A 26,797-nucleotide genomic window follows, 5' to 3' on the forward strand; every position below is an offset into this window, starting at 1 on the left:
CTGTGGCGAGAGAAGATGGAGGAGCGGGCGAGGGGCCGCGGCCCCGGCTGCTGGCGGTGGTGGTGGTGGCAGCAGCCGCCGCCGCCGCCGCCCCGGGCGGGGGCCGAGCCGCGCCGCCCTCCCCTCCCCTCCCTCTCCTCTCCTCCCTGCCTGCCTCTCCCCTCCCCTCGCCCTCCTTCGCTCCCTCCCCGCCCGCCCGCCCGCCCGCCGCACGGGGAGGGAGCCGCGGGGGCGGCTCGGCCCCGGGGCGCCCTCAGCACGGCCGGGCCGCGCCCCCCGGCGGGTCCCGGGGCCGAGCTCCGTGAGGCGGCCCCGCCGCCCCCCCCCCCCCCCACACACACACACGCCCTGGCGCGTTGGGTTGGATCCGAGGCGTGTGGAACGCAGCACCTGGATGCAAATCTAAGCCGCAAGCAATTAAGCGTGCGCTTACCGTTAATTGCGTGTTTACACACAGCGAGCGCGGCCCTCTGAGGCGGAGGGAGCGGGCCCGGCTCCCCGCTGAGGGGACACCGGGGGCACCGCCTCGGTGGGCTCCTCGGGGCAGCGCCTGGCTTGTCCTCGGCAGTCGCGGGAAGCACACGAGCAAACGCCACAACGCGAGGGGTTTTTATTTTACAGCTAGACCTCCGGTCACAGAAAAGGGCCGGCTTTTGGGAACCGAGGCCATGAGAACTGCCCCCCAGGATTCACTTTTTTCCCCTCTGGCCCCACTCGGCCCCGTTTCCCCCGGCCCAGCCCCGTGCCGAGCCGTGCTGCCAGGCTCGGACCTCGGCCAGGGCTGCACCGAGGGCACGAGGCAGGGCGGGCGCTCACAACCAGACGTGTCCCCGGAGCCTTCTGCAGGGCTGGCCTCAGCAAACGGGGCTCGGTGCGGTTCACGTCAATGAAATCTCCCGTACTGCTTCCTCCCCCACCGGAGGTGTGGGTGCTTTTTCCTTCTGTTGAGTATTACGGTAATTATAATGTGAAGGACAGCCAGGCCCTAAGCACCAACCCCAGGGGACACCAGGGGTAGGGAGATGTGCTGGGACGCACACCAGCAGGGGACTGGTCAGGAGTCCCGGCCTGCTGCCTCGGCCATCACTGTGCAGTCTCGGGCAAGTCACCCGGCCCTGCGACGTGCTGTTCCCCTGCCCTTGCTGAGCATTTCTTCACTTTCCAAGACCGTTGCAAAACAGAAGTATTTCTGCTGATAGTCACGCTTGCAGTAGTTTCACGCACCTTAGGGTATCTTCAAGATTTTTTCCTTAAAACCTCAGCACCGGAGCTGAGTGATAGCGTCAAAATCTGCTTGCAAATAAAAACCATTTTTGTAGACCTCTGCCGTGACGCATCCAGCGGACAGTGCTGGCAACAAGCAAAATGTTGTCACTGGGCTGCAGGAGCCCTGAACTGAGACAAACAAACACAAAAGGACTCAAAGGGTTTTTTTTTAACTCTCGTGCATCACCTCCCCTCAGCCCTGCACATCCACGCTCGCCTGTGGCTGGCCTTGCGAGCGCGTTCGTGCCCACGAGGAGAAGCTCTGCCCGAAGGCAGCGTGACGGGGCAGCCGGTCACAGCTCCACTGCACCTGCCCCTGCTGAGCGTCTCCCTTCTCTGCTCTTCTTCTGCGCCCCGCGCTGCTCCCCGGCAGGGAGGGCTGCAGGAAGCCAAGAGAGAAACCCCACATTTACAGACGGGGGGAAATGACCGCTGCTCGTGGTTATTTTTCTCCTGGTCGGTCAGTTATTTTTGTTAACACGTATTAATAAGGCTGGTGAGAGTGCTCTTTGTTAAAGGCTCAAACTCGCCTCAGTTAAAGGCTAAGAAAACTACCCAAGCATGTCACTGAGTCATCGAAGAAATCCCGATGAGCACGTAGGAGGCTAAACTTGACGTTCTTGTTGGTTTTACAGTTAAAGAGCCAAGAGGGCAGAAAGCACCTTTCAGGAACAAAAATGAGGAGGACGCTCAGGATTTCCTTACTAAACTGTAAGAGAGAAACAGGGAGTGGGAGCACTCGTCCCTCGGAGGAGCGGGGCTGAGCCCTCTCGGTGGGAGGACGAGGAGCAGCCCAGGCCCCTCGCACACCTGAGGCATCCCGGCACCGGGAAGCGACCGCCGAGGCAGGCTGCTTTCGGAGCAGAGCGAGCCCGAGAGCTGCAGATAACCCCCGAGGGGGGGAACGAACTCGTAGGAGCTGTATTTATAAAGGGCAAGTCTATGCCAAACCTGACGAACTCTCCTTTACCCAGAATTATAACTGGAAATATAAAAAGCCACAGTGTTTGAAAACACGTATTTACATTTTATGTGCCCCAAAGCACAATAAACAAAGGTTAGATTTGTAAACTCTCCATCTTAATTAAAGCTGCGCTGCTTTGGACAAACCCACATAACAGGTGACTCGAAGTGTTATGTTGTTTAATTTATACCTTCCAGCTGCCTTAGTCATCGAGCTGGGACAGCGATAACATCAGCAGCCACCGTGCTGCTGCCTGGGTACTCGCGGCAAACATGCAAAGGGAATTTCTAGGGCAGCGGGAGCCGTGTGCCCCACTTATCGCCGTCCTGAGGTGGCCCTTTCCTGCCTCTCAGAACAAAAATCTTCCCCATTTCTTCCTCAGCGCTTCCTGCGTGGCGGGGAAGGACGGGAACGCTGCCGGGGTCCCTGCCTCCCCAGCCCACGCTGGGCTCATGCCAGCAGCAGTGCCCGACGCCCGCCCGCAGCCCCGGCGCTGCCGTCCCCATGGGAGCAGGAGCAGACCTCCCGTTGCCTGGTACGTGGTATCCCCGGGGGCACCAGCCTCGGGAGGAAGAACTAACCACGGTTAATCCATCAGACCCACCTCACGCCTCCGCACGCCCCGAGAGGAGCTGCTTTCCTCCACGGCGGCCAGCCACGAAACGGTTAAGGAAGCGCCTGTGCGACGGGCGCCATTAGCTGTCCTGCGGGGACAGGCGGCAGCTGGATGCGGCCCCCCCAGCCCCGGGCAGGACCGGACAAACACCGCCGGTTTCGTCCCAGTCCCCCTGCAGAAACACCCCGTGCCTTAGGGCTGGCGGTGGGATGCGAGTGGTGGAAGTGCGGTTTGTATTTCTGCCTTGCCCGTGCCTCTCGCAGGGATCTCAGCGCACCGGGCACGGGTCCGTGGGGCCAGGGGCTGCCACGCACCGGGGGGTGAGCCTGGCTCCCACCCCGCTGCCTTGAGGAGGCCGCGCTCTGCCCGGAGCGTGCCTGCCCGCTGACAAACAGCGCTCCGGTTCTGTTGCGCGAGCGTGTGCTGGAATCGCTAAGAATAGAAAATGTTGTCAAATATTTCAGCTTCAGAGAAGCCCCTGTCTGTTTGTGCTCTGCTCCCGGAGCGACGCGGCGTGCTTTGAATTTCACAGCTTCGCGGGGCTGAAGAGCCCTCCGGTGTGTAAATAAGCAGAGACGATGTTACCGAGCCGGGGGTGGTTTCTCTTTTGCTGCTTTCCTAACTTCGTGTCTTCTCTATTTTCTCTCTCTGCAGCCTCAACTTCCCTTTCAAACTCATCCAGGAAGCTAAAAAGAGACAGTAAAACGTGAAGTTGGGAAATGCACGCTGAGGCAGAGCACGCCCGTGGCACGGGCTGCAGGAGCAGGGAGCACAACGGGGTCTGAGGGCACGGAGGGGCCGCACGGGTGGCTCGAGAGCAGGGGCTGCGAGTGACCTGCTTGCAAGCAAGGAAAGCTCTCAAGAAACGGCTGCTGTGGCCGTGCCCCGTGGCAGCCCGCTGCCATCGCCCATCCTGTGCCATGGCCCCGGGGGCAGTGCTGGTGCTGGCACTCACCGGCCCCAGGGCTCAGCAGGGAGCTGCCGCTGCCGGGCTCTGCGCAGAGCATCCTCCTCGCCTGGTAATTAGCGCATCTGAAAGATCACTCCACTTTTCAAAAGGGGAAAATAGGATGCAGGAAATTACCAGCCAGCTTGCCTGAATCACTGCAGAAAGGCATTACGGCAATCAATGGAGAAGCAGCGAGAAGCTACTCAAAGGGAAGGAGCTTCATTAACGGGCCACAGCAGGGATGTCTGAGCGCTCCTTGGCTCCTTGTTTTCAGCACCAGACTTTGAGGTGCGCAGCAACAGCCTGGGGAGAAGCAGGCGGCTGCTGGGGCAGCGTTAAGGGTGGGCTGAGGGGCCCGTCCCAGCGTTGGGGTCACCCTCCTGCCTTCCTGGAGGCACGGGGCAGCGCGCCAGCACCCTGCAGACCGGCGTGCCAGCTGCACCCACCGGCTGAGAGCCGGGCAATGCCCATGCACAGCGCCAGGCACAAGGGGATGCCTTGAGCTGAAGCCCCTGGCTCCTACCCTGCAGGGCCCCGTGCCAGGAGCCACGTCCCATCCCCATCGCAGCACAGGGGTGGCCGTTGGGGTGCCCTGTGCCGAGCAGCCCCTGTCGATCGCTCCCATCTCTGCGATTCCACCAGACCAAGTCCCTGCTGCACCTTTCCTGGCCCACGCTAAGGCAGCCCGGCGCAATTCTCCCAGCAGCTGGGTGCCCTCGCCCTGCACGCAGAGCTGCCTCGGGGCCGGCCCCATCCCCGCGGCGGAGCAGCACAGCTAAGTTTAGCCCAGCCACGCACGGGAAGCGGCGTTATCTCATCCCACCTCCTTGTCCTCAGCTGTGCGCGCGCTAATCTCCGCTTGGCACCTTGAGCTCGGAGCTGCCCCGCGCTGCGAGTACCGAGTGTCCTTTTATTATTATTTTGGTTATTTCCATCACAACTCTTTCCCAGCGAGCAGCTGCTGTCATCTGCTGCGCGCCCGGCACCAGGGCGGAAGCGCTGCTCCTCCCGCCGCTCGCCGCCACCACGCTGGCCACGGGGACGTGTGGCTGGCCGCTGGCTTCCCCGCTATCTTTGGGCACAAGCAAAGCGCCCGCAGGCACCCTGCACGCAGGGCTGCCCCTCACAGCACACGAGGTGCGTGCCGGGGGAGCCCCGGGGCAGCCGGTGGCACGGTGCCATCAGTGCCACAGCACCGGTGCTGAGCAGTGCGAGCCACCCGCGCTTAACATCAGATCCGGCGTCGTTCCTCGGTTCCACGCACAGCTGTGATGCGCACAGAGCCAGAATTATTTGTTTCCTACAGCTCGGAGACCTCCTGGGGTGCACGCCGACCCCCGGCAGACCGTGCCGGTTTGTACCACCCTGCCTGCCCTGGCCTCCGCGCTGCGCCCGTCGCAAAAGCTGCTTCCAGCTTCGCACCGGATTGGAGAACTTCAGGAGAGGCAGCGCGCAGCAGTTCCTCAGCAGCGTGCTCCTCCGGTTAATCACCAGTGACCATTTTTAGTAATAATCCCCGAGGGGCCGAGGGCTGCGCAGAAACATCCGCTCCTGCCTCGCTCCCCTTCCCACCATCTGCCCCACAGCTCCCCGGGCGCGAGGGGCGGGCGGCAGCGGGCACAGCAGGTCGGTGCTTCCAGGGAAAAACACAGCCGCTGAATTAGAGCGGCCGAGCCGGCGAGGAAATCCGAGCGCTAATCCCCGATCTTTCGCTGGCACACGGCAGAGCTCTGGCGAGCCTCTCCCCACCCCGGCCGCAGCTGGAGGCCGTGGATAACGCCGCGTCGCCTTCCCGCAGGGCTGCAGCGAGTGACGGCCGTGGGGGCACCGAGGTGCCGCGGGCAGGGAGCGGCGGAGCCGCAGCGCCCACACCGAGCGGTGGCCCCGGCGCCGGGCAGGGCTCCAGCCCCGCGCGTGCCTCCGCGCCCGCGCTGCCCTGGCTTGTTTGCTCTTCGCTGTTTGCTTTTGCAGGACCTGCGTGTGCGCGGAGCGGGGGGGGGTTAACCTCATTTGTGAGTTATGGATTTTCTCAAAGCGATCGATGTCGGTGCGGTCGCCCGCCCTGCTCGGCTGGGGCGAGCACCCGGCACGTCCGAGCACGAGGCTCTGCCCCGGGGCTCCGCCAGCTGCCTGGGCCCTGCCGCATGGACCGGGCGTCCGGCAGCGCCCGCGGAGCAGCGCCCGTGCCAGGAGGGCTCACGTGCGGCCAGGAGCCTGCAGCTGCTGCGTGCCAGCAGGGACCGGGTGCGGGGAGGCCGCGGCTGCCAGCCCTGCGAGCACGGGCAGAGGCCAAGCCTCGGAGCACTGCCACGTGCAGGGGACGCCCCGCGTGGTACCAACCCGGTGTCTCGTCCCTAAAATCCCAACCTGCTCTCTTCATCACCCTGCTGCTGCCACTCGGTCAGCGGAAAGATTACTGCCCAGGCCCCTGCTCGAGTATTAATCGTAAGGCATTTGGGGTTAAAAACATACCTGTCCCTGCAGAAACGCAGCACGAAGCACTGGGGTGCCGCAGCCCAGCTCGGGCCGTTTTGCCACCCGCCGCAGCCTCACCTCGCAGCCTGCGGCTCCTCCTGCACTTTAGGGATGTGCACACATGGAGGGAAGGAGCGGCAGCGCGGCGAAAGGGGGCAGATTCAAATTCAATGCAAAGCAGCGCAGAGGAAGTTTTTCCTAGTGCTGCTACAAGCCTAAAACAGCATCAAAAGTCGCTAGAAGAAGTCAGTCCTGCTCTTTGCTGGAAGGAAAGCGCCCAGAGCTCAGCAAACTGCCGAGTTCCTGCAGGTGCTTCATTTTTAAATCCCCGCTCCCAGGGGCCACGAGTGCCACCCCATGGGTGCTGGCGGCTTTTTGCAGCCTCAGCTCCTCCTGTGGTAACGCAGCCCCGTGCTGGCCGCTCCCAGGCACGCGTCCCCGCGGTCTGGTGGGCTGGTCACGGCATCAGCCCTCCGGGGCACAGCCCTTTCTTGTAAGAAATGGGTATTTTTAAAATCTATTAGACCCGAAGCGTGAAACCTTAGCTGACTCATACAAATATGAAACTCTCTTACGGGATGAATTAAAGCTATTAAAACAGAGGTAATTACTCATGCGAACAATGCCCTTCTCATCTCTTTAACGATCACACAAATTAGTGCATAAAATTACGTTAATAGCCCCGTAACTGCTGCACGGGCACTCAGACCTCCGGTTTGCAGCGTAAACCTGGGACTGCACCGAGCGGAGCCAACGTGGGGCCACGGCACGGCAAGGGCGGGCGAGCTCCCGACCCGTGTGGGTCCTGCGCCGGCCCCGAGCAGCGGCAGGAGGGGTAGCACAACGCTCGGCACCGAGCAAACCACACGGGTACGTCAGGCACCGCAGCCTGAGTCACTCCCGCCCTCGTGCGTGCGGCAGAGAGGTTTTGGGGAGCAGCCCTTGCACAGGGAGCTGCTTGGAATCCCGCCGCAGTTTCCACCAGCTCAGCTTTCATCGGTTCAGCTTTCTGCTTGGAAGCCTCTCCTGCAGTTGAAGACAGACCGCTCTCCCCCGCGCGGGTGCAGTCAGGAACGTTTTGCACTCAGCAGAGGGGAAGCTGGACGCTCGTCAAACCTGCAGCTGGTTTTTGGCAGGTCTAGAAATTATTAAATAGCTTTGGTGTACAGCTAAAAACGACCTGCTGTCATCAGGAGCGAGAAATCTCGGGCCACAACTGCCGCTGCCAGATCAACGAATGAGCCTGCTGTCCTAAAGCAGGAGTTTCTGTTCAAAAAAAAAAACAAAACAACAAACTAACAACAAACAACAACAAAATAATAAAAAAAAAACAAACTGTGGTTTCTAGGAGAAACCGCAAGTTTTCTAACCGTTTCTATTTCAGTGCTGATGTTAGGTTTATTAAGTACCCCGCTATCAGCGCGACGTGGGATTAAGGAGGACAGCTCCCCTCCCTCCCCACCACGCTTCCCGCGCCGCCTGCACAATGCAGGCAGTCTCGCGCTCCGCGACAGGCAGGCAGCTGCAGAGGCCGAGGGCAAAACAGAGGGGCCACACATCGCCAGGGCAAACAATTGCCCTCAGTGTACCAACAAAACGACAGCTCTGGAGTCGCGGGGCCGTCCCAAAGGGCAGGTTCCCCGCGCACGAGGCGCTGCTCACGGTGTGGGTCTGAGGCACAAACAGCCGGGAACGCCCAGGGGACGAGGGGCTCGAGCCGAGCTCCCCGGGGAGGCAGAGCCACCCAAGGAACCCACCTGCTTCCACCCTGCTACGGCGAGCAAAATCGCTCAGGAGCTGGGTTAAAATCCCATAAAATCCATCCTGGAAGGAGCGCTAGCAGGGCAGCTAACGTGGTCCAGCTGCCTTCCTTCCAGCATAACCTGTTTCTGGTAGTTTACGTAAGACAATAAAACAAACCCGAAGCGAGTTGGACCCAGCAGCAGTAGCCGCTCAGGATGACTCGCACGGCCCGTGCCTGGAAGGGAACATTCCCCGCGAGAGAAGTTCAGCGGGCGCTGACTTGGGTTAATTTTCACCCGCAGCCCCAGGCGGAGACGCGGAGCCCAGGGCCCTGCTTTCGGCAGGCGCCGCTCCCAGCTCCCCCGCTGCGCAGCTACGTTAACGAGCCCACGGCGAGGCGGCGCAATTAAAACCAAGAGAGCATCAAAGTCAGACTCCTCCACCTGAGCAGCTCCAGCGCTGCCAGCACGGGTGCACAGCGTGCTTCTGACACCGGCTCCTCGACTGCGGAGGCCACGGCATCGGTCCATCAGCGAACTGCAACGCTCTGCCCCCAAACAGCGAGCAGGGCCGGCTGCTGCGACGAGGTTCGGGGAAAAAAAAAGCATTTGGGGAAAGCCCTGATCCGCCCCAGTGAAGTTCCCGGCTCCATCAGAGGCACGTTTGGCTGCTAACAGTAGCACAGTAACGAAAGATCTTAGAGGAGAAAGGTCTAGAGGCACAAAACACAACAGAGCTCCGCACCGCAAACGGCTTTATTGGAGGATCCCACCGCGCGTTACAAACACCGGCGCCGTCGCAGCGCCACGCAGCACGCCCCGCCTGGCGCACGCGGGACAACAAATTCAGCCGGACTGCTCTCCCTCGACGCGGGAAGCCAGAATGAGGAAAAGCACTTCAGAATTGCTCCGTTCCCTTCCGTTTTCCCAGTGAAATGAAAATGCCGTTTCCACTCAGATGGGAGGATCAACAGCTCTCGCTCAGGGGTGCGATGCCCACCGGTCCGTTAAGAGATCAGACTTCAGGAGCTCTGCACGGAAGGGTCCACGAGTATCAACACAAACGCGGTGCTCTCCTCTTCCTCGGCACGCAGACAGCAGCGCCCCGCCGCTCGCCCCCCCTCGGGAGGGCTGGCCTTCCAGCGCCGCGATGTTTACTACTGCTGCAAACCGCTACGAGATAATCGCCGAAGCAAACAGTCACCGAGGATTTGCCGCTTACGCGGCTCAGCCGCACACAACAGAACCCGACAGCCACAGCACCAACCCCCCACGCACACCTCTTACCTGCGGGCTCTCGGGGGTGCCTGGAGGACCAGGCTGGTCATTTTTAAAGCCTTTTTGCCCCTCTAGCATTACGGCTTGCAAGCACTGATATTCAAGGTATATCAAAGTCAGCTGAAAATCCCTTAAATTAATGTGACATTACCTTAACTAGCTCATTAACTTGCCTACAATCAGCAACTTGGGCTGGACTCCCCGGGTCAGAACCCAGCCTCCCGCACTGCTGACAGAGGACTGACCCCTTCAGCAGGGTCCCAGCCCCTTCCTCTCCCTCCCCCGTGCAGCTCGCTTTCTTTCCAACCCTTACGCCATCAGAGCAGTCCTCTCCCAATCCCACGTTTGGGTTTGGTTCAGTTAAACCAAACTCTTCAGGTTTCCTTTTGTGAAATAAAAGGTTTTGCTTCCCCGAGCACCCTCCTAACCCTCGCTTTACGACTGCCCCAAGTTTCACCTTTCCTGCACAGATGGCAGAACTGATCAGAACCCAAGGGCTTGTTGTTTGGGGCCAAACTCCCCCGTGCTCTACAGCACACACCTGCCTGTCTCCAGGCACGCGCTGCGCTCTGCTCCCTTAATTCCCACCGCCCACCTTCTCTGGCACGAGCCACCCCACCTCTGCAAACCCCTGATCGCTGCTCACCCCTCATCTCTGCTGCTCTTCCCCACTCCGTCCCACCTGGCACTAGCCCACGGCCACTTGAGCACCTAGAGTCTGTCCTTTGGGTAACAGCTCCTGCCTTCCCTTCCCCAACTACGGTGCTTTTACAATCAGGATTCGTCAACTTTGGTTAAAAAGAGCAGAAAGTGCCCACGTACGCATCTTTGGCAACACAGCATTCCCGCAGGGAGATCCCATCCTGTACGAACCGTCACCGTACGCTGGCGTCCCGTACGCCAGCACGCCAAGATTACAACCCAGACCCGCTCTCCTGCCCCAGCCACAAACACGTTCCTGCCCTGCTCCACTTCCCCGCCGTACAGGAACAAACTTCACTCACCCGAGAGCAAAACGTACGTAACAAGTATCCCACCCCCACATTAACCCGAGCACCTCCGGCTCTCCGCTCACTGGCACGCCCCTAGACTGGCAAACGGCTACGGGTTGTGCAGAAACCTTCCTGCTCAGCGCTGACACCAACTCACCGCACATTTAACTCGAATCGAACGTAATCAACGTTATTCCAGGTAACTACTGGAACGTTCGCGTAGTTTGCGTTGAATTACAAGGACATTCACCCCGGGAAGGTGCCGCGGACACGCCTGGCACCCTCGAGTGGCTGCGGTGCCGTTACCCAGCTGCCCACATCACGGGGCAGCAGCCCAGCGCCTGCTGCTAACGACCAGCTCCTGATACCCCCGTCACTGCTCGCCTCCTGCACACAGGGCCTCAAAAGTCCACCAACACTTGAGAGCACAAGCGCTGGGGAGCTTTACATCCGCTCAGTTTCTAACCGGCACTTAACAGGACAGCAGGGGGAGAACTGAGCCTGGTTCACCTTTTTCCCCCGTGCGCTCCCTCCTTTACTTGTTACCACCAACACTAACAGCATCCTTTTTTAAGCAGCTCGGATTCTTTCTTCTTCTCCCCCACTCTCAGTGAATTCTGCCCATTTCCCAGGGTAACTGGTCCCTGATTCAGAAGCTCCAACATCAGTGCTTCCTGCGGAACAGCGGATCTTTGTTGGATACAAAAGCTTTTTGTCTGAAAACGTGAAATTTAACAATGTTACAGTTTCTGGTGGCAAGCAGACTCATTACCAACAAATGATGACAACCATGCATGTTTTTTAAAAATTTTATTTGTCAAAGAAAAAAAGGCAGTAGCCAATTGAAAACCTACTTAATCTTTAACTCCAATTTTTGACTTTAAATTTAGAGAAACGACTTATTGATTTACTTTGTTTAAACAAACCCCCCTTTTTCCCCTTTAACGTTTACCATCTACTCGTGCTGAATCCTTCCAAGGAGATTGCTCCAGCGTACCTCTCCAGGTCCTCGCTTTGCTCCTTTTACCAAAAAATGAAAAACTCCATCGTGCATCATAAGGGCTCCAATCGTCAAAAATAGGAAAAAAAAATCTTTGGAATAGCCAATTGAGTTGAATAAAAAAATCCACACGAATGCGGTTTGGTTGGGGCAGGAATCCACTCCTATGTTCCTGGTAATTTGATCCCGCTCCATGAATCCTTGCAATTCAGCCTCCCTATCCTATCCACATTATGATTTGAATCCAATGATCCAGCTCCAAGGATTGGGATCCAGTGAGCCCTCTCCAATCCAAACCTTTATAACCAGCAAAACCAAAAAAGAGGAGGCAAAAAGTTAGATACTGTAATGAAAAAATAGGATTCTGGGGAATGATCAGTTATGTTTGCCATCAATTAATACAGATGTACATTAATAACTATCAATTCCCCAAAACAAGCTTTTGAATGGTGATGCTAAATTTCTTTTTTTTTTTTTTAGAAATGTTAATTATTTGGAGGAAACATCGTAATATTTACATATGTCAACTGAAAATGCCAACATACTCATTGCTCGTACGGTGGTGTGCTACAGGTTTTGTGGTTGCAAAAAATGTTTATGAAATTGTAAAAGTTTACTGCTAAAGCTATCCGCCTACTGTATGTCTAAGCTATAACTAGTACTCCCAGCTGGAAGGTAACAAAATTAACTAACTGGAGTTTTCAAGCATATTCGTGAGTCAATTGTGAATTAGTCTGAGGGGAAGGGCTGAGACTTAAATTATTCCCAACTAGGTTTTCTATTTTCGCTTTCATTCTGGTACTTTAAAAAAAATGAAATAGCAACGCTGTATCAGTCACACAGAGGACATGCAGATTTTAGCAGTATTGATATTATACTCTGGTTTGAAGATACCCTTCATCTACAAGTGTACGAATACTACGCAACATTAACACTTGTAACCAAATGCTGCATGACAAAGTAAACCAATACTCCCACCCCCGTCCCGGTTTGTTCCTTTAAAAAACTAGAATGGAATAGAGAATTACAAAAGCAAGTATTTAGCCACAATTGCCAAAAAAAAGTTTTAAAGAGAAGAGCAATTGTAGTCTGCAGTAACTAAAACATGCCTGAAGAAGTGACACGTAGGCGCACGTACTCAATTAACCTGTCTCTCAGTATAAGGTCAATACTGCCAAGTTCATCTGTGACAATAGCACTTGGAGTCATACCATTGCCTCCATTATTGATCTGATCCTCCTCAATCCTCCTTTTGACAATCCTAAAATGATTGACATGTGCTCCACAATCCTTTAATCCAAAGCATTCTTAATCCATCTCTTCAGATATGTCTACAGAAAGACACACGAAAAGGCAAGATAAAATATAAGATCCCCCAGAAGAGACAAGTTAGCCACAAACATCCCAACATCCCCAGCTCGTATAAACCATAGCTGAACACTGAGACATTTACACAGCAATACCACAGTTTGAAGAATGTTGGTATTTGACTAGAACTAAATTGAAACAATCCTGACTGACATCAATTAAAATACAATTTACCAAAGACATGAGGGGAATGTTGATGTTACGGAGCAAATACTCACTAGGGATTTTACACAAGAATGCAATTCAACACTTCAGCCAATTTGAATAAAACAGTTTGAATTAAAAAAAAAAAATTGAAAGACTGTACTGAGTAAAGGAAAACTGTGTACAACATGGGGTTCTACAAAAAGATCAGAGCTAGTGATCGTTTATGTACGAGATCGGGATCTGCTGTGGCGGGGAGAGTAGCGTGGAGATCCTCTGCTTCTTCTTGGGGAATAACTGCGGCTTCTGCTGTTGCTTCGACTACGGCTTCTGCTACGACTACGGCTGCGTGACCGAGATCTTCCATAGCTTGGACTTCTTGGACCATCAACTTTAACACGGATGTAGGCAGTTTCTCCCTATTGAATAGACAGAACTTTCGATTGAAAGGTCTAGGCTTCAGGGCCATCTTTTTAGGCATGCTGACAGACTGCGGATATCGTTTACTAAAGCACAGAAATAGACGCCAAAGCCTTAATAAAGTCTATTCCGTGACAAACTGACCACAGACTTAGTTTAGCTGCTTTGTGTTTTAAAACAACGAACACCACACATTCCTTACCTTCAACTCCTACTGTTAAGCCCTTTGTATCCAATTCTGGCCAAAAGAGTAAGTATGGAACCTACCTCATGAGATCTAAATTTAGTGTTATCCAGTTTTCGCACAGCGTAGGTCATATCTTCCTTCCGTACAAACTCCACGACACCAGTGCCATCTCGGAAAACATCAGCATAACATACATCACCTGCTTCACGCATGTGATCCTTTAAATCCTGCCAACTTCCACTTGGAGGCAGCCCTAGATAAAAAAGCAACACCTTGCTTTACAACCCCGCTACGTTAGCATCTTCCGTAAGATACGGCGTCATCCCGCAGCGGACAGGAGAGGCCAGGCCGTAAGCAGGCGGGCTGCCTCGAGGAGCTGTTAGCAGCCGGGAACGGCGCTCCGCGCGAGCTACGCGAGGCGACGCTTTTTAGGAAGCGCTGCGGAGCTGCGTCGCCCCTCGCAGCCGCGAGGACCCCGGGGGGGGGGGGGAGCGCGAGGGGCGGCGGGAGGAATGACTCACCCGAGACGATCACTCTGTACTCCGAGCGCCGCGATGGGGGCCCGTACCTGCCCCGGGGGGCTCCTCCGCCTCCACCTCCTCCGCCGCCTCTGCCGGTGCCCCGGCCGCTGCGAGGGAACTCCACGCGGAGGCGATACCCATCGTAATCGTAGCCGTCCCGCCCGTACACGGCGTCCTCCGCGTCCCTGCGGGCCGGGTCGGGGCGGTGAGCGCGGCCGCCACCCCCCCCCCCCCCTCCCCGCCAGCGCCGCGCCCTGCCCCCGCCGCTCTCCCCCCCCCCCCGCCTTTGTTCCCGCTTCCCGCCGGCCCCTCCCCGCGGCCCGGGCCGCCCCGTTAGCGCCGCCTGAGGCCCGGGGCGGCGGCGGGAGGCCGGGCGGCGCCTCAGCAACCGGGGAGGGGGGGGGAGGCCGCGCGGGGCCTGACGGCGTGAGGGGGGTGGGGGGGGTAGGGAGGCAACGGGCCCTCACCTGGGGTCCTCAAACTCGACGAAGGCGAAGGGCGGCCCCCCGCGGCGGTTCTTGAGGTCGATGTCGCGGATGGCGCCGTACTTGTAGAAGACGTCCTCGATGTCCTTGGTGCGGATGTCGGGGGGCAGGTTCCCCACGTAGATGCGGCAGTCGTTGTTGCCGGCCGGGCCACGGATCACGCCCCCCCCGGACATGGCGAGGTCGGCAATGGCTGCGGCGGGGCAGGGCCTGAGGCGCGGGCAGCGGGCGGGCGGCGGCGGCGGCGGGGCCGGGCCGTGCGGACGGGAGCGCTCCTCGCGCCGCCTCCCCCAGCCGCCGCTGCAAAATGGCGACCGCGGCTCCCCCTCGCGCTCCTGCTGCGCGCAGCGATCTCACCCCGAGCCGCAGCACCGCCCGCGCGCGGACCCGCGTTCAGCCGCCGGGCGCGTATCCCTCCGCGCCCTCAGTCCCCCCTCCGGCGCATGCGCGGCGCCGCAGGAAAGTAGTCCCTCCGTCCGCTCCCCGCAGCGGCTTCACCGGAGAAGCCGAGGCCTCGCGGGCCGCGCCGCCGCCGGGCGCGAGGGCTTAGCGAGCGCGGCGTGCCCCCGGGAGGAGAGGGGAGGGCAGCGCACCTCGCCCCGCCGCCGCCTCTCGGTGCGCCGGGCCGCGTGGCGTCACGTCCGGTGCGGCGCTCGCGCCAAGAAGGCCCGGCAGGGGCTAGGGGCGGGCAGGGCGCGGCCCACAATGCACCGCGGCGCGGGGGCGCTTGGCGCCAAGGCGCGGGGCGCGGCCCACAATGCACCGCGCCGGGGGGGGGGGGGTGGCGGGGCCGTGAGGGGGGCTGAGGGGATGGGAGCCGAGCTCGGTCCCGTCACGTCCCCGTCCCCGTCCCCGTCCCCGTCCCCGTCCCCGGTCCCCTGAGGGGCCGCCGCCGCCCCGTCCCGCCCCGCAGCGCTGTGCCCGCTCCTCAGGAAGGAGCCGGGCCGGGCCTGCTGTAAAATGGCTGCCCCGGGGGCACGGGGAGCCCAGGGCGGGCCGCCTCCAGCCCAGCCCAGGCCCGGCCCAGGCCGTCCTGGGGCTGACTTATTTATTTATTTATTTATTTATTTATTTATTTATTTTCTTCTTCTGGCCATCTGTGCCGTTTCCTGCTTGTGGGAGCCGTACCGCGGTCCTGTGCAGCTCTTGCGTCAGACAAACCTCGCAGCCAACGACGATTGCCGATGGGATTTTGGGAATCAAAATAAAGTACAGAAAAACAACCCCCAAACCTTTGAAGCGTGCCGCCTGTTTTCTGTCTGCATTTATTAATAAAAGTGAAGGCCTAGAGGGGGAGCAACCCCGGGGGTTGTGCGGCCCCGCAGGAGCACGGGGGAGGCAGGGAAGGAGTTCCCGGGAAGTAAGGAAATAACACACAGCTATGTAACGTTTACGAGATTATAACTTAACGTCAAGTCACTTCTAAACACCGAATTATTATTCTAGTTAGTCACAAATTCCTGAAAGATTTGTTAAGGCAGTAAATGCAACTTTTAATGTGCAAATTGCTTTTAACTAATGAGGATGCAATTAAACTTCGCTTTCAAGCAGAAGCGCTGTTTTGGCCAGCAGGTCCTCCAGGTGACATGAAAACCCAAGCGTCTTTTTTATTGTTATTTATTATTAATTTGCCCGGTTCTGGAGGGTAGGGCATTTCCCTTGCCTCCGAGACCAGGGCTGACGAACACACTGCTGCGGGGAGTCCCCGCTTGGCAGCACGGGGAGTTTGCTCGTGTTTTGGGGTGCTGAGCGTGCCCCCAGGCCCCTGCAGCACGGCAGCTCTGGGGGGACGCGTTCTCTCCCTAACTCCATCCGTTTGCTCATGCTTCACATGGCCCACACTGCTTTGAAGTGACGATTTGTTGTGCGGTCCGCACGCTGTATCAGATGTGGGAACTAAAGGGATACTAAAACATTTAAATAAACATAAAATAAAATAAATAAAACATAAAACATGTGGGGGATACTAAAACATTTTTTAAATTGCTGCACTTTTGCAGTCTCTACCCTGGATGCCTCTCGCTGATCCCTTGGTATCTTTCATATCAGTACGGGCGAGTCCGTGCGGTGAGGGAAGGGCTGAATCATGGTAACCACAGGGATGGGGTTAAAGCAGCATCCGAGTGTGCAGAAAAGCCCTCTAGGCTCCTGAGTTAATTAAGAGATATTGAGAAATGTGTCATACCTCTTTAGTAGTAGTGGCTGTCATGCATACTTCATTTTTCATGTGTTAATTAAAAACGCATATTCCTCTAGAAAACAGCAATCTGAACGACTTGCAGTTAGAAAGATATTTTCAGTATAATGTGTTTGACTATTATAAATGCCTTTATTTCTCTCCTGTGTAGGTTAAAGTACAGTAATGTCCTCTGCTGTAATGATTTTTAACGTTGGTAATATCTGTGTTAGGTTGCTGGTGGTTTAAATAAAGACTGCTATTAATCACAGAAAGACGTTATGAGAAAGCCCATCGTCAGACGTGGTGGTTTACCCAAGTATAAACTGCTGACTATCTAGGGATTTTCTGCATCTTTAAGGAGTTTTAATGGTTTCACCATTCTCTTTGTACAAACCGGTGGGGCATAGCCTGCAGCACCCACGAGGTTCCAGGGACGAGCTGAAAACCATGTACCCAACCGTGTACACGAGTTCAGTAGGTGCTTTGGCGTAAATATGGGTTTTGAACCAGCATAATTTAATGAGCTAGTTCAGTTATTTGCCAGATCAGTAGAAATGCTTGTTGCATACTGGAAAAAATAAAATCACTCCTTCGTCTCCCCAAAAAGTCACAAAGACCCTGAACATACCCTTCCCAGGTATAGAGAAGGTTCCGTCCTTTGCCAGGGAATGAGTTTTTATTTTCAAAGGCTTATTAAGCTGCTGAAAGTTATTCTTAAAGGCATCATAAAATAATGGTAAGTCTGCCTGGTTTGCTAAAGCCCTATTGCATAATTTCTTTTGCGTGTTAATAATCCTCATAACTACTTTAAACGATCGCCTTAATTACCTTAATGAAGTGTCTCTTTATAGAATTATTGAACGTTTTCTTTCTCGTTACCTTTTTTAGCTCTGTGTTATCAGCGGAGTGCTTAAAGCAGTTGGATAAGCGGCAGAACATTTGTTTGCTTTGTCGGAGTCGCTTTTGGCTTTCTAGCAAAACGTGTATGTTGAGAATCATTAAACATTAATTACGTAGAAAATAAACTACTGGGAAGCAAATGGCAAATAGTCTTGCAAAAAATGCAACTACTGTAAAATTGAAAAACAGGGCTTTCAAACTGTGGATGTTGATCGGTAATGCAAACGTTAACCAGGTAACACAGAACAAGAGGTGTCCAGCTGGAGATACGCTGCAGCACAGCTTGCGATGATCGCTCCTCAGCCTGCTCTCGGCCTTCCCACACAGAGAAAGACACCCAGCGGGTTTGGTTTGGCCCTTTCTGGCCTTTTCACAGCGTTCCTTCTCTCCCCTTCGTTCTCGGACGTCTTCCCACAATGTTACAACGCGCCCTCCCTCTGCTCCAGCAACCATGCCCATGCCGTAGTGTCCTTATGCAGACACTGAAGCGCTCTATGGTGGGCTCAAAATTCCTTTATTTATGACAAACCAGAGGTGCTGGAGGTGCAGGGGCTTTCCCAGCATCACCGACAGAGCCAGGGCACATCATGGCCAGCGCCACGGGCGCTCCTCGAGGGCTTTGGCCACGCGCTCGCGGTGTCGGGCAGGACCTGTTTTCCCCTCATCGCTGGCAGCCTCCTCAGCGCCGTGAGATCCAGCTGGGGTTAGTTTTGACTAATCTTACCGTGTTGCAAAATAACAGTTCTTCAAAGCCCAGCTTGTTGGTGAGGAAAGGGCCGCTTTTAAAACAGCACCGTAAACTGCGATGTTTTTTGCTCTGAATTGTCCAAACTTCCTGGTCCGCTCCCACAGCAACGGCTCTGAACGCGCTGCCGAGTGGGACCTGGGCTCCTTCGGCACTTCAGCAGTGACGTGAAGCTACACAGTGCCTTCAGAGCTCAGCATACTGAGCTGATGGCTTGGGGGCTTTAATTTTAAATAGCACCTCCAAGTTATCAGCTCGTATGTGCAAAAAATGCAGCGCGTAACTTTTTCAGAGAATCTCTGAGTGCATTGATAAGACAATGACAGCCTGTAAGTTTGGAAATATGTCCTGTAAAAGTGCGTGAGGGCAGAGCTCGTTTTATTTACTTACTTACGCGTAAGCCAAAAGATTTCATGTGCACATGCCGCGGCATGTCTTGATGGAGACGGGAAACACAGCGCACCTTGACTACGAATTCTTCCTGAGAGCCAGCCCCAGAGAGCAGACACGGGGAGAGATCGGAACAGGAAAAGCCACCGGAGGAGAAGGCTGGGTTGCTCGCGGGGACACGGCGCCCAGCGGCTTGGCAGCCCCTGCGCCTCGGCCGGAGCCTCGCCTGAGACCATTCATAGCTAACTAATTACAAACGAGATTTAAAAGCTTGTGAAAATAATTTGCTAAGAGAGGGACGGGGTGCCTGCAGGGGACGCGGCGTGAAGGGCTCGGCAAAGCACCGCGGCTTCGTTGCCGTTTAAGCACATGGCGTTGTTAGCTGAGCTAAACTGTGCAAAGGATTTTGCGTTTTGTGCCAATGCCGGGCTTTAGAAGTTCTGGAACAGTGATCTTTGTTCTTCAGAATAACACCTACACCGCTGAAGCCATTAACACGACTTACTCAGAGGAGCAGTGACTGTAACATCGCTAAGGGCCATTTGCCTTGCTGGTAGCAATTAAAGGTTAATTTAAGAAATGAGGTTTTGGGATGCACGCTGCCTTGTTTTCCCGTTGCCGTGACTTCAGGTCCCCTCGGGTCCCGCACACCGCGTCGGGGGGAGCCCTTGGCACAGGCTGGAAGTGAGCCCGTGCTCGCCAGGTCTGTGTGGCGGCCGTGCTGCCCGGCTGAGGCTCGGGAGCGGGGGGAGATCCGAGGCTTTTTGCTCTCCAAAAATAACCCAAATTTGCCAGGCCTCAGTGGTTTTTAAAGGAGGTTTTCCATTAGCTTTCCATCAGAGGCTGCTGGCAGCGCGGCCGCCGTCTCCGCTCCCTGTTCTGCTCGGGGCGTTCGGAGACGACAGGCTGCAGCCCCGCGGCATGGATGTGGTTTTGCCGATTTTTTTAATACAAGGAAGCAGAACAAGTGAGAAATGCATTAAAAATTAGTTTCAAGCAGAATGTTTTAAACCCAAATTTTAGGAACTGTTTCATCGACTTGCATAACTTCACGTAACCATGGGAGAAGGGCGTTTCTGTTCCCAGCAGAAGTTGTTCCGCAGCATTTTGTGATCCAGATGTTCTCCACTTAGGAAACTTCCCAGTTTGTGTCCAACAGATTTAAAAATAAAAATTGGAAAAAAAAAAAGAAAAAAGTGGAAGGTACAAACCCAACTGCTTTTAAATCAGCAAGCTAATGTCTGCACTCAGAAGTAAGGAGGGAACGCGCGCTGGGTGTCTTGCGTGGATGGTGCCTCTTCTTCACTGCTGCACAGCGCAAAGCAAGGTGTGACAGCTGCCACTTCTGGTGTGATTTCTGAGTGACTAGTTAGTGCCTAACTGAAACATCAAATAGAAAAAAGAAAAACATATATTTTTATTTATTTCTTTTTCTGATGTGCCTTTGTGCTGCAGCTACTTGAGGGTAATAAATAAGAAGAAGAGCAGAGATCATTGCATTTCAGAGGCAGCATCCAAGCACGAATGTTGGATATTACTTGCATAGTTTCCCAGGCAGCATATTAATATTTTCCTACCCCAAAATACCAAACGCAGGACAGGCAGGGGCAGAGCAGGGAGCTTCATGGGGTCGGGAGCCTTGGAGAGCTGTGCTGGTGAGGGCGCAGAGCGGCAGCGCCGGCGAAGCCGCGCTTCCTGCCCGGGAACCAGCTAACCATAAACACAGCTCCCGGTGGTGTTGTGGCGTGTCGGGGGGCTGTATTGCTTCCTTCACTCGTCCTGCCCGAGTGAAGCCCTGCACTAGACACACAGCGCTTTGTGTTCAGAGACCCAGCCCTTCCTTTTGCAAGGGGCTCGGGGTGCGCTTTCTTACCCCGTGCGGGGCCGAGGCGCACGGAGCGTCGTGTGGGCACTGCTCACCCCTCGCTCCCCGCGGTCAGCAGCTCTGGTTTGTTTTCCCTTCTGAGCAGAGGCGATGAATAGCTGGGCCGTGTGTGCCTCGCTCCGTGGTCTGTCCGATTTTCCTTCACGGACCGCTTGGCCGCAGCCCTGTCTGCGCAGGGCCGTCACCTGCGAGGCTTTTTGGCTGTTAGCGGCAGAAGGGAGAAAACCAACAAATGTACGCTGCCGGTCCTACGGGCAAGCATAAAGCAGCGGCTCCATCCACTTGTTCTCTCTGAGAGCATAACAGACGTCAGTGAGTGTTTGTTTTCCTCGAGGGCTTTTTTTTCTTCTTTTATTCCCCTTTTTCTTCCTCCTCTTCCTCCTGGGCAGAGGGCAGCCGTGCGCCTGGCCAGCCTCTTGCTCGTTTGGAGTCAAGCACCGAGCTGGACTGGGGCTGCCAGGCAGACACTTCTGCTCTTTCCTTGCCACAAACTGCATCCCAACACCTCCATGCCACAAACTGCATCCCCGCACCTCCTTGCCACAGATAAATGACGCCCTTTATCCTGGGGCATGTGGCCGGACCCTGCCCAGGCACTCACGCCGCGTGTGTTGCTTACGCGGGGTGAGGATGGGGAAGGACAGCACGGGATTCACAAGCAGGAAAATACCAAAAGCTGAGCGTTCTTCCTGTCTCCTCAGCCCTTCTGTTAGGAGATAAAGCTGGCTTTTGTTTGGACAGAAATGCTGAAATGCTTCCAAAAGGTCCTCTGGGTTTTGGAGCTGGTTTTACAGGCTGCGGCACCGTGCCCGCTTTGTAACAGGCTGGAGCTGGGGGAGCAGCTCGTGCAGCCTTGTGACGCCGTCTCACTGAGGACAGCACAGGCAGCTGAAAGGGAGAGGGCTGCGAAATGAGAGAAGGACCCAGCCCCAGCGTTAATTGCCTTCCTTGGCAGCTCTCACAGGGTGCCCGTCAGCCTCTCGGCCCTTTCCACGCGGGGCATCGCTGTCGGCACCGAGCGCCGCACCGCTGGCAGCACGGCCCCAGCGCTGCCTGCATCCCCGGAGCAGAGCCGCCTTGCCCTTTTTGCTGGAGGTGCAGGCAGGATTTCAGCCAACTGTTTAAAAATAAATCCCCTTTGCCTAGAGAGCGCGCAGCCACCTGGCACGTTGTCGCACGCCGGCAGGAGGTGAGCCAAGGCCAAGGGGCGGTGGGACCCGGGCCATGGCTGTGGCCGCTGATCCCGCTGGCTCCCCCGCAGCAGCAGGGGGGTGGTCGTGGGCACACCGAGCCCCCCACCTCCTGCTCCGGCTGGGCCGTGGGGCTGCTGCTGCGGGAGGCTGGGCTGGGAGCACTGCAAGCAGCCCCCCCCCGAGCTGCTGAGGCTGGGCAGGCGCTGGGCAGGGCGGCCCGGAGCATCCCTCTAATTAAAACAAAATCCCTCGCGGGCTCTTCCGTCCAGAGAGGTATTACAGGCTTAAGGGATGTATGAAATGTATATTTATTGATTGGGTCAAGTGTTGCAGCTCCTTCTGCAGAGTGAGGTGAGAGCATTAATACGCGATTGACCCGGCTGGCGAGGAGGGCAGCAAAGGGGGGCTGAGCACCGCTCGCGCCGATGCCAGCCCAGGGGGCTCCCGAAACGGGCGCCGGCATCACAGCAAGCCCCTGAGTATCTGCGTGGTACGGGCACGCGTGTGCACGTGTGCACACAGCTACAGGGCCCCACGTCCCCAGCCTCACGGGCACGCTGCTGCTGCCTGCTGTGGGTTTGCAGAGCTGTGCCCGGGCGCCCACGACACGCTTTGGACACGCTGTAATGTGCAGGAATGCGGGATGGCTTCTGGTGAGAACTCGGCAGCGGACACGGGACCTGCTTTTCAGTAAGAGCAAACAACTCAAAAGCTCTTTCAAGCTGGGATCTCTGTGCTAAGCGAGTCTGTGTGCTCCGCCACAGCCCGAACCCCAAGAAATGTGAGGGCAGCAGACCTGGATTAAAACGGAGCTGGCAGATGGTGCTGTAACTTCCACAACATCGATGGTACAGAAAAGTAGTGTCAACATGGGTGATTCTATTCTTTTTCCTCTTTCAGGAATGGCTAGAGCCTAAGTAGAGCTCAGAAGTGAGGCTGACCTACATCACCGCACGCGGCAGAGACCTAGCCTCCTGCCTTCGGAGCGTCTTTCATCCGTGCTGTGCCAGAGCAGAACCTGATGGCAGTGGCTCCGTTCTGCACCCTGGGAAGCTCACTTTTTCCACAGGACAGGGCCAGGCAGGGGGCGGCAGTTTCTGGGGGGTCCTGGCAGCCCCAGCCCCACGCCCACTGCCCGCGGAGGGCTGCCTGGGGTTTCCTGGCTGGGCTGTGGACACGGCGCCAGTTTGGGGCACGAATTGCAGGGTTGCTGCATTCCTGCATGAGCACCCAAATAGCTCGCACTCAAGCACCCGGTTAATTTATGCATGAGTGCCCAATTAGCCGGGTGTGAGCGGCCAAGGGGTCCCCCCATCAGCCCCCAGCCGGGTCATGCACGAGTGCCGGTCTAACGCACCAGTGTCCCAGCGGTGAACGCAGGAGCACCCAGCTGATGTCCGCGTGAGCACCCGGCGACTTCAGGCATGAGCACCCGGTTAGCCCACACGTGAGTGCCCAGAAGACGCGTGAGTGCCCAGCCAGCGCCCGTGTGAGCAAACAAAATGTCCTGCGTGAGCTCTCTGAGCTTACACAGCCACAATTGGTTCGTGGACGAGTGCGGGGTTAGTCCATGCATGGATGCCCTGGTACTGCATGCAGGAATGCCTAATTACTGCACACATGAGCACCCAATTAATGCATGCATTGGCACCCAGGTACTGTGTGCACGAGCGCCCAGTTATTTTGCATTTTAATGCCCGGTTAGTGCATGCATGGCTGCTCAATGTCTTCATGCATGAGCACCCACATAATTACCAAGAGATTTCCCGCTTGGCCCACACGTGAGCCCACTGCATGTCCCCAGAGCGGGGACACCCCTGGGGACCGCAGCCCGCAGGGGACGCACACCAGGGAAGGACGGCACAGGGGACAGCAGCGCACAGCACCAGGACGTGACGGCTCTGGATGGGCTGTGGAGGTGCAGGAGGAGATCCCCGCACCACAGCCGGCCCCAGGAGACCCTCGCCCCGAGCTCCTCTGCGGCAGCGCCGTGCTCTTCTCATCCACAGATGGTGGCCGTGAGCAGAAACCCATGCTGGCGAGTGCCGTGGCTCACAGGAGGGTGGCATCGATGCCCACAACTGCCCTAAAAGTGTAGGAAGCCTTTGATGTGCAGGTAGGGCCCTCACAGAGAAAATCAGCTGGGTTTAAGGCTTGTGCTGGAGCATCCATCCCAAGTGTTGTAATGGAAGGGAGGGCAGAAAAGGGAAAAATGGAGAAACTCGAGGGAAGAAGTGAAATTAGCACCCATGCTAGTCCCAAAGTCCTGAGGCGCCTCTGCCTCGCAGTCAGACTGGGACTGCTGCAGAGCACAGACACAGAGCACGGGGCTGAGGCAACTTTTCCTTCGGTGTTTTTTCCACCTTTTCCATCTCTACACCTGCCTTTCACCTCTGGGGAGAGCAGCTTAAAGGGAGGTCCCGGCTGCTGGCATGTCCAGCCGCAGCATGCACACAGGCGCTCATTACGTTCCCGTGCTAATGTGACCCAGCCCAGATTCCCGATAGGTGTTTTTATTTATGGATCCCGCGTGAACCGCAAGTCACTTGCAAAAACTTGCAGAGAGCAGATGACCTGAATACATATTAATAAGGCTCACACGCCATTTAGTATTAAAGAGTTTTCTATCGCGCTCGCAGGATCGCAGGAAACACTACCTTGTGGAAAGCAGTGTTTAGACAAAAAGCCTTCTATAGCTCGTCACGGTTTTAAAACCATTTGCCTTGGAGAAACGCCCAGGCTGCCCCGTGTGTGGCTGCGAGAGCCGCTCCGGGAAGCGAAACGCGCCTGGGCCGGGTCCTTACGCAGAAGAGGAGGGCAGGTAGTGGAAACGCTGGATTGTCCCAAATTATTGAGCAGTAACCCTCGAGACTGGGGCACTGGTACTGATGGCAGTGCTCTGCTTACAGCGATCAAGCCCTCGGCATTTGCAGTGGCAGCTCCCCACTGGATGTTTACAGGGCATTTTCTCTGTCCCTGGGATTTATTCAGCCTCTGTAGCAGGGATCCGGGGAGATAATAACCCACATTAACCAAGCCACTGAAAACTGCTTCACAAACAAATTGATCAAAGCAGCCCGGGACTGGGAGCAAACCTTCCTGAATGTGCCTGGCAGCAGAGTTGCCGAAACGATTGACTCCTGGTAACAAATCGTTCATACAGCAGCCGCGGGCGGGATTGCGACAGGGGAGGACCCAGATTGAGGAGGTTTGGGACCGCAGTGATGAGCGAGACAGAGAACTTCTCCTACAGAGAAGCTGCTTTGCTGCTGCTGCTGTGTTTATTGATGCTTTCTGGCCATCGAAGCAGCCGATGGCTGAGTCTGGAGAAGAGCGGGGAGACGAGCAGGTACAGGAGGCACGACGGAGGAGGTGGGACGGACAGAAGTGCTGCAGGGACAGAAGACAAAGGGGACGCTTGTACTGCCGGCTCCTACAGATGTGTGGTTTTATCCCAGATGTTGTCCTGGCTTCGGGATGAGGACACAGGCAGAAAGGCTGGACCTGAGGACAGAGGGGCAGAGTCACGGCTGGGGCTGGAATCGTGTCTGGCCGGGAAGCTCCCGGCCGCAGGCAGAGCCAGGCCGCAGCCTTAGATGGCAAACTGCTCCTCGCAGCCAGGCCCTTTTCCTCTTAATCTCCGTGAAGCGCCTTATATAGTGCACTCGGAGCAATTTATAAATAAAGGCTTTTTGTCACGATTCAGGAACGCATCTCCCCCTGTGGCATTCGAAGCACTTCCTCCACGGAGGCCGCGCTCCTTCCCGTGCCCAGAGAAGCGCCTGGCCTGCAGGGCCGGCCGCCTCACCGCAGCTCTGGGCGCTGACACCGGCCGGGTGGCTGCACGCTGACCCCCTGGGGACAAGGACCGAGGTTTTATTCCTCATCCCTTTGCAGCAGGACCCCCGTGGGCGGCTCACTCCTGCCCCGGGGGGCTGAAGGTGCTGCGGGCGTCCCTGGGGAGGCGGGCGCTGCATCGGCACCCACCAGCACCACGAGGACACTGGCAGGTCTAAAGCACGGGGGGCCTGGGGTGAAATCCGGGGTTCCCATTGTGTGGGACAAGCATCGTCCAGCAGCTGTCTTAATGTCGGCTCAGCCCCCATCATCTGCCCGAGCCTCAGTTCAGGATTAACACGATACCAAAACCGCAGCTACCTCGGCTTCGTGGCCGTCACTCTACCGCATGTGGGGATTAAGCAGAACTTCACGGCAGCAGCAGGGGCGGGAATGGAGACCTGGCTCTTGCAGCTCAGCTCCCTGCCCGCTAACGAAGCTCCTTCGTTAGCAGCGGATGGGGCAGCCATACAGGCTGGGCAACCCGCCTCCACCAAGGGCGGTGGCGCCCGACCCGCCGGCCCGGCTTGGCGCGGCGACGGCGGCGCTGCGGGACCGGCTTGGGGCTGGCTGAGGCCGGGGCTCCTGGAGCAGAGCGGGGACCTTCCCCTGCAGCTGTGTGTGGGACGGGGAGCTGCCTCCTGCCCGTCAGCCGGGCCGGCTCCTGCGGCTGCCCCCATGGCCGGGCTCTGCTCCCTGCGGTGCTGCTCCGCTCCGGCCCGGCACGGGGAGAGCTGAGGCTCCGCGCCTCCCAGCCGGGCGTGCTAATAAAAGAGATCCGCGAGACTCCAAGGGCTGTTGCCTCAACAGAGACTCGGCGGAGCTATAAATAGCCCAGCCAAGCGCCGTGCAGTGAACCTGAGCAGAGCCGGCTGCCCTCGCAGCCAGACGCCCCCGGGAGCCTCGCCGAGATGTGTGCCGACGCTCTGCGCCGCGGCCCCGGGGCCTGCTGCGGCACAGGGGGACGTGGGGACGTGGGGACGTGTGGATCTGGGGACACCCAGCTCCCACCTCCTGCCCCTTCCAGGTGGCCCTGCTCCAGCAGCTGACCAGGCGCTGCCTTTCCCCCCTCCTCAGCCCCCAAATCAGCACGCTCCAGCCCCTGTCCGGCCACGTGGAGCCTCTGGAAACACCGCCATAAAAGTATTTGATCCCGCTGCTGCTGAGAGATGGAAGCTCTTGAAGGGTTGCAGCCACACGATGCTCCCGAAATGGGGGACTGCTGAAGGCAGGATACTCGCTGGGCAGGCGGTGCTGACCC

General features: G+C 56.9%; 1 protein-coding gene and 1 long non-coding RNA gene across 3 annotated transcripts; one reads left to right on the forward strand and one right to left on the reverse strand.

Moving 5' to 3' along the window:
- The first annotated feature begins 11 nt into the window (after positions 1–11).
- On the forward strand, positions 12–12,943 carry LOC308181003. The gene is made up of 2 exons (XR_013941273.1): positions 12–3,403; positions 3,501–12,943. It is a non-coding gene; the product is annotated as an uncharacterized lncRNA (long non-coding RNA).
- SRSF1 (serine and arginine rich splicing factor 1) lies at positions 11,078–15,072 on the reverse strand. 2 transcript variants are annotated; one of them, XR_013941272.1, is made up of 5 exons: positions 14,390–15,041; positions 13,923–14,107; positions 13,482–13,654; positions 12,494–13,213; positions 11,078–11,579 (listed from the first exon to the last, which is right to left on the reverse strand). XR_013941272.1 is itself a non-coding variant. In XM_080563528.1 (4 exons), the coding sequence occupies exons 1-4, from the start codon at positions 14,581–14,583 to the stop codon at positions 13,019–13,021; spliced, it is 747 nt and encodes a 248-aa protein (XP_080419654.1). In that variant the 5' UTR covers positions 14,584–15,072; the 3' UTR covers positions 11,078–13,018. The 2 variants fall into 2 exon arrangements, 1 of the variants encoding a protein (XP_080419654.1); XM_080563528.1 differs by having other exon boundaries at positions 11,078–13,213; positions 14,390–15,072.
- Between the last annotated feature and the right edge of the window lie 11,725 nt (positions 15,073–26,797).

Source organism: Anser brachyrhynchus (assembly GCF_964034855.1).
Source record: "Anser brachyrhynchus genome assembly, chromosome: 20".
Taxonomy (NCBI): domain Eukaryota; kingdom Metazoa; phylum Chordata; class Aves; order Anseriformes; family Anatidae; genus Anser; species Anser brachyrhynchus.